General features: G+C 46.3%; 2 protein-coding genes across 6 annotated transcripts; one reads left to right on the forward strand and one right to left on the reverse strand.

The window, feature by feature from the left end:
- The first annotated feature begins 800 nt into the window (after positions 1-800).
- On the forward strand, positions 801-5456 carry fktn (fukutin). Of its 5 annotated transcripts, none has more exons than XM_023270644.3 (10): positions 801-1057; positions 1809-1868; positions 2230-2427; positions 2523-2669; positions 3327-3457; positions 3789-3921; positions 4018-4147; positions 4418-4551; positions 4783-4907; positions 5044-5456. In XM_023270644.3, the coding sequence occupies exons 1-10, from the start codon at positions 956-958 to the stop codon at positions 5264-5266; spliced, it is 1383 nt and encodes a 460-aa protein (XP_023126412.1). In that variant the 5' UTR covers positions 801-955; the 3' UTR covers positions 5267-5456. The 5 variants fall into 5 exon arrangements, with proteins under 5 accessions (XP_023126412.1, XP_023126413.1, XP_023126414.1 ...); XM_023270645.3 differs by having other exon boundaries at positions 1812-1868; positions 2227-2427; XM_023270646.3 differs by having other exon boundaries at positions 1812-1868.
- On the reverse strand, positions 5453-6679 carry ufc1 (ubiquitin-fold modifier conjugating enzyme 1). Its single transcript, XM_023270649.3, has one exon. The coding sequence runs from the start codon at positions 6556-6558 to the stop codon at positions 6043-6045; it is 516 nt and encodes a 171-aa protein (XP_023126417.1). The 5' UTR covers positions 6559-6679; the 3' UTR covers positions 5453-6042.
- Positions 6680-7205: the final 526 nt, after the last annotated feature.

A 7205-nucleotide genomic window follows, 5' to 3' on the forward strand; every position in this document is an offset into this window, starting at 1 on the left:
TCAGCATATTTTTGGACTGTGGGAGGAAGCCGGAGTACCCGGAGAGAACCCACGCATGCACAGGGAGAACATGCAAACTCCATGCAGAAAGATCCCAGGAAAGCCGGGACGCGAACCAGGGATCTTCTAGCTGCAAGGCGAAAGTGCTAACCACTACACCACTGTGCAACCCATGTTTATTGATGATGACGGTAAATATGTTGACCTTTCATCAGACCTCCATCAGTCTGTTAGAGTCACTTTAACCCTCATGTCGTCCTGCAGGTCAAATTGACCTGTTCTAAAACTAGATATTTTCACAGTGAAACTTCTGATGTCCACATTTTCAAAATTTTTGGGAAATTTTTGAACAGTTTTTGCAGGAAAAAAAGTAATGCTTTTAAAAAAGTTTCTTTCAGAACATTCTCAAAAAAATCAACCAAAATCCAGCAAAATTCACTGGATTTTGGTTGATTTTTTTGTGAATGTTCTTTAAGGAAATATTAGACGTTTTACTGATATATATGGAATCAATTTAGATATTTTTAGGATTTTTTGCAAGATTTTTACTCATTTTTTGAAAATATTTACAAGAATTTTCTTGCCAAATTTTGCTGAATTTTTTTCAGACAAGGAAACTATATTTTTTGGTGCTTGTAAATGAGGACAACAGGAGGGTTAATGTTCATACAACAGAATACCATACGAACAGAACATCAGAAAGAAAGAAAGAAAGAAAGAAAGCGGTGTTCTAAATTCAGTCTAATCTGAACTCCCTCCACGTGGTGGCGGTAAAGACTCACAGATGTAGCGTTTACCAAGAGGAAGAGAAGGAGGAAGAGGAGGAGTAAAGATGGCTGCTGTCGGGTGCCGTTGGTTTGTTTTCGTTCTGTTCTGAGGATTTTGGCGCCGCCGTCTCGCGCACCCAGCTCCGTCCAGACGTCATGAGCTGCGCGTTCCCGGGCCCCGTTACCGGATGCCTCGCGTGAACCGGACGGCCATGCTGTCGCTGCTGATCGTCAGCAGCTCCGTGTTCCTGCTGTTCCAGCTGTACTACTACCGCAAATACGTCAGCAAGGTGAGGCACACGTCACAGTGCAGCGTGAAAGGTAAACGGCAACAACAACAACAACAGTAACAGTGCGGCTGCGCAGTGAGAAGTCTGTAATCTGAACAGAACCAATGAGTCAGTAGGAATGTTTAGTGTCTGATTTACCTGCTGGATCTCCATGGTAACTGATGGTGTGGAGCTAGATCTCCATGGTAACTGATGCTGTGGAGTTAGATCTCCATGGTAACTGATGCTGTGGAGTTAGATCTCCATGGTAACTGATACTGTGGAGCCAGATCTCCATGGTAACTGATGCTGTGGGGCTAGATCTCCATGGTAACTGATGCTGTGGAATTATATCTCCATGGTAACTGATACTGTGGAGCCAGATCTCCATGGTAACTGATGCTGTGGAATTAGATCTCCATGGTAACTGATGCTATGGCGTTAGATCTTCATGTTAGCTGATGCTGTGGAGCCAGATCTCCATGGTAACTGATGCTGTGGAATTAGATCTCCATGGTAACTGATGCTATGGCGTTAGATCTTCATGTTAGCTGATGCTGTGGAGCCAGATCTCCATGGTAACTGATGCTACGGAGCTAGATCTCCATGGTAACTGATGCTGGTCTAGAGCTGGTCCTGTTGTGAGTTTGGATTTAGATCTTCGCGTCAGCAGATCTCCTCCTGGTGATCAAGATCCAGAGGTTTTATCTGCAGGTTTTGTTGAACTGTCAGAGTGTCTCCATGTTTCACATCACATCTGTTTCCTCTGCAGCAGCCTGGTCCTCACATCCTGAACCCTGGAGGTCCCCTGAGCTCCAGCCACAGCCAATGGGTGAGTCAACGCTAATGCTAGCACTGCTGCTAGCTGCCCTGTGGAACTAGAGACAGACTGATCAGTTCATCACAGTATGAACCAGCAGTACTGTCAGTGGTAGCCTGCCTGTTAGCGCTCCTGTTAGCGCTCCTGTTAGCCTGTTCTCTAACGTCACTTCTAAGAAAGCTCCAAAACCTGTTTATGTGTACAGATAGCCAATAAACATCTGGAATCTTGAATCTTAGCATCACTATTAGCCTGGTAGCATCACTGTTAGCCTGTTAGCATGTTTGTTATCTAGGCTGCATCAGGTGTGCTGCTGTAAGCTTTTCGACTGTTGTCACCATGGTCACCGTGCTGCTGGTTGTCTCTGCAGCAGGCGGTGAAGAAGTTTCTGGCATTAGCGCAGCATTTCAGGCTGCCGCTGTTCCTTGCCGACACCGCAGCGCTCTCCCTGCTCTCCCAGGTTGCTTTGCGGCAGCGCGAGCGGCTGCTGCGTGAGCCGCACTGCAGCTTCCTGTGCACCGGCCGGCCAATCACGTCATTTGCTCTGCACGCCAACCTGTGGAAGTACGATGTGAGTTCAGGCTCGCAGAGAGAGTTTCTATCCTGAATCTGGTAAATTCTGATTGGTTTGCATTTTATCAGGTAAATGCTGTTTGTTTGTTTCAGCCTGGCTTCCTAATGGCTGCTGAGCAGAAAGGCTTCGAGCTGCTGGAGCTGCGAGGAGAAGACCCACGATTGGCCAGTCTGGACACCCTATCAGGAGAGGAGATCCCTCTGTACTTTCTGCTCCGCTTCCGCAGTTACATCATCCAGGTGGGTGGGGCCACAGACACACCTGCAGGCAGGTGAGAGTCTCTGGACTCAGTAAGAGTCTGTTGAACATCCAGACCAGCAGCAGGTGAGACCAGAACCATCTGCTGGACATTTTCTGACGGGTCTTCTACCTGATCGGTTAAATCCTCGTCATTGGTTGCTGTAAAGTCAGCTGATCGTTCTGCACCAACCACCAGCCTCCTTCTTTAATCATCCACCTGTCTGACAGCGTTCCTTCTATTCTACACTCATTTACTCAGCTTTTCCTTTGGTTTCTCACACATCTGTAACAACTAGTAGTAGCATTAGTAGTATTATTAATAGTAGTATTATTATTTGTGAGGAGACTGATAATCTGTATCTGGAACTGACGTATTTTTGCAAGTCTTGGTATCAAAATGTGACACAGATCTTTGTTCCAATGTTCTCTACAGATGTTTAAAACCAAAGTAGCTCAAATTTAAATGAACTTATTCAATGAAAACTAGTTTCAAAGATGATTTTCCCAATAACTTGAGAAATGCTGATTATTGATCCAGTAATCAGTCGCTGCCCGCTATCAACCAATCAGAGGCTCCCAGCAGCCACCTGCCGGCCAGGTGAGCTTCAGGCTGTAGCTGCAGGTGTGTTCCTGATGCTGTCCTGCTGTTTGTCCAGGTGGTGTTCTTGTACGAGCGCAGCGGGAACTACCTGTGGCACGGAGCCCTGCGCCTCAAAGCCCACATGGACCGAAGCTTCGCCCCCTTCAGGCTGCTGGACTACGGACGCCACGCCGGAGCCTACGACAGGTTCAACATACGTGTTCATGTCATGATGCATGCTCATGTCATAACATCGTCTCATATATAAGCAGATAAAAGGTGAAGGTAACCTCCAGGTCTGCATTCTGTCCTCCAGCCAGCAGGGGGCATCTCAGACTGACCTCACTGGGTCTGTTCTCTCTGTTTGGCCTAAGCTCAGTTAGTTATTGTCTCTTTCAGAAGAAACCAGACGATGAAACAGGATGTTTGGGGGCGGAGCTAGCTTGTGATTGACAGGTTGCTACTGTATGTGTGTCACCGTAGTTACAACCATGTAGTCACAGTCTGGTGTTGTTGAACTGTGTGTCGCCCCCTGCAGGCCGGAGCTCATCCTCACCGTCCTTGATGGCCTCGATGTTCGAGTCCCGCGGAACCTGACCCACTTCCTGGACCAGCAGCAACATGCCCACTTCCTGGAGTGTCGTTACCGTGACGCCCGCAACTTCTTGCAGGTCTGACCGAACACAAAGCGAAAACAACACGGAAATAAAAAACAGTTTCCAGGTCAAAGAAATAAAGAATCATTAACAGAATTTGTGTCTCTGCAGCTCTACCCTGACGACTCATCTGCAGCCGCCGTGGATTTCAGGAGGAAAGCAAAGTCGTTGCTTCATTTAACGGCTCAGACGCTCACGAGCCTTGAAATCCCCTTCTGGCTCAGCAGCGGCACCTGTCTGGGTAACACGCTAAAACATACAACACATGGAACATGCTAACACGCTAACATACAACACATATAACATGCTAACAGTATAACACATATAACATGCTAACATGCTAATATCCAAGTGAAACTTTATATGACATGCTAACATGCTAATATCCCAGTGTAATGTTCTGACATGCTAACATGCTTATATCCAAGCATAGTGTTATATGACATGCTAACATGCTAATATCCCAGTGTAACACGTGTCTCTGTCCCTGGGTGTGTCTCGCCCCCTGCAGGGTGGTTCAGGCAGTGCAGTATTATCTCATACAGCCGTGACGTTGATATCGGGATTTTCATCTCAGACTTCAGACCCGACATCATCGCAGCGTTCAGAGACGCCGGCCTGTCACTCAAACACAAGTTTGGGAAGGTCAGAACTTTATTTCCTTTTTTCTGGTTTTGTTCAAGTTATAGAACTTCTAGGAATATTTTTCCTATTTACTTTTGCTTGTAATATTTTTTAACACTACAATCTTTATGCTGAGTAAGTTTTCATTCTACTTTGAAATGTTTTTGTATTTTAGTTTAAAACTTCTTGTACTTTCTGTTGAAGCTGATGTGTATTTTATTTTGACGGTGTGTTTCTTATTTTGATGTGCAGGTAAAGGACAGTCTGGAACTTTCATTTCAGAGCGATGACATCAAACTGGACATTTTCTTTTTCTACGAGGACGGAGACGTGGTCTGGAACGGAGGGACGCAGGCGAAGAGCGGCAGGAAGTTCAAGTAAACATGTTTTCTAATTTTAACTTGTTTATTTTTACAGTGAAATAGAAGCAGGAGACGGTAAACTGATTTATGAGTTCACACGTTTTACGTCTTCCTCTATACTGCTGTGGAAAACCTTGAGTTGTAAATAAAGTTTTTTCAGGTATGTCTTCCCTCGGTTCGCGCTCTGCTGGGCGGAGCTTCTGGAGCTGAAAGTTCGTGTTCCGTGCGAGACACTCGACTACGTGACGGCGAACTACGGCGCCACCTGGAGCATCCCGGTGAGGAGCTGGGACTGGAAGTCGTCGCCTAGCAATGTGCAGGAAAATGGGGTGTGGCCTGTCGACGAGTGGCCGGAGCTTATCCAAGTTTACTGAGAGGAGGCGGAGCAACAACTCTGAGCTGATTCAGCTTCAAATGTTTCACTGATTTGATTTTTTCACCGTTTTTATTGTCGTGTTCTGAACTGAAGCAGACGGGAGGAACTGAACAAGTGACACAGGAACATGTCTCTTTATTACATGTATGTTCCTGTCAATGATCTGGACTAATAAAACATGAACTGAGTCACAGGTTCTCTTTATTATTCAACAGTTTGTCCTCAGACCACAGAACATTTCTGTCTCCCAAACACAAAAATTATCAAAATAAACTGTAATTATTAAAATAAATGATCAGATACGAGCTGCTGAACAACTCATGGAACCATTTTTAGTTTATTTCAGGGCTGAGACGTTTATCTTTTCACTGTGAGAGAACTAAAGTCACTGAAAGTTTAGTCTGAGATCCACAGAACTACTTTCTCAACCTGTTCAGGTTTTATCATATCAGAATGTTCTGGTTTTCTGACAGTTTATTAAATATGACAAAGTAATGGGGTAGTTTATTACAGAGCATTAATAATTCTAGCGGTGTTCATAATCTGAGTTTTTCTAACAGATCTCTGTTCATCAAACTGTTTCTATGTTCAGAACTATAATTCTGCATCCAGTGGACCCACACTGTTGGTTTAACTAGTTTACTGCACATGCGCAGTCAGATGTTCCTGCTGCACTAGTCTGTTGAGTCTCCACCAGTCTCATGTTGACAGTAATTCTGACAGAGTTCTGGTTCTGTCCACCAGCCTCCGGTCCCGGTGTCCGGTCCGGTGACGTCACTCCGCCGCTGCCTCGCGCGGCCGCTCCTTGTGCACCACGAGCCCCTTACCGATCAGGTCCGGTACCTCCACGGCGAGCCACGGTCCGAGTCCGAGAGCCATGAGGTGGGCCAGGCCGAACCGCGGCGCGTTCCGGGCCCAGAGCGGCGCGAAGTGCTCGGTGAGGCAGATCCTGCCGCCCCGGTACATCTTGGCGGTCTTCCCGTCCAGCTCCGGTACCGCCACCTCGGGCGCCGTGTCCGGGTACGTCACCGGGATGTCGAACTCCAGCCGGAACTCGTAGCGCAGCAGCTCGTGCACGAACCAGCAGGTGCCGGTCCAGCGCGTGCCGTCCGCGTTGGACTCGAGGCGGAACCAGTCGTTGTCCGCCGCCTTGTTCTGCTCCACGAACCGAATCAGCGCCTGGTACTCCTCCTTCAGCCGCTGCGGCCACAGCGCGCGGTCCCGCGGCCCCGCGTGCGTCTTCAGCAGCGGGATCTGCGACACGGCCCTGCGCGTGGCCTCGTCCGCCATTTCGGGTCAACAGTCACGAAGTTAAACCGTCAAACCGGAGTTCTGACGGAGCCGGTCCGGTCCTGGTCCCTCCGGTTCTGACAGTGACGTGGACTTCCCGGGTCACAACAACGGGAAGCTGTTCAGTCACGAGCGAACACTTCCTGCACTGGATTTTCAGAACAAAAGCTGCAGAACTCGTCTTCATGTAATTAAAGTGATCAGACTGATCCGGTTTAAGACTGTCACTTATGATCATAATTCATAATAGCAAATATTTATAGTACATATAGCATTTAAACTGACTGCTTGGATGTTGTTCATTTGAAAGTCATTTTAATTCTTTAACTATTATTATAATCATCTAATTTAAAAATTATTGATTTTCCAAAATAAAAGCCTGTAGTCGAGAGACGCCCGATCCAGTTTTTCTACCCCCAATCCAAGTAATTTTATATTTAGCTACCAGAGGATCAGGAACCGAATAAGAACAATAACTTATTGTCATAAGAATTGTATGTATGTGTGTATATATATATATATATATATATATATATATATATATATATATATGTGTGTGTGTGTGTGTGTGTGTGTGTGTGTGTGTGTGTGTGTATATATATACATATATGTGTATATATATATATATACACACACACACATATATA

This window comes from Amphiprion ocellaris, chromosome 17, assembly GCF_022539595.1.
Source record: "Amphiprion ocellaris isolate individual 3 ecotype Okinawa chromosome 17, ASM2253959v1, whole genome shotgun sequence".
In the NCBI taxonomy this organism is placed as follows: domain Eukaryota; kingdom Metazoa; phylum Chordata; class Actinopteri; family Pomacentridae; genus Amphiprion; species Amphiprion ocellaris.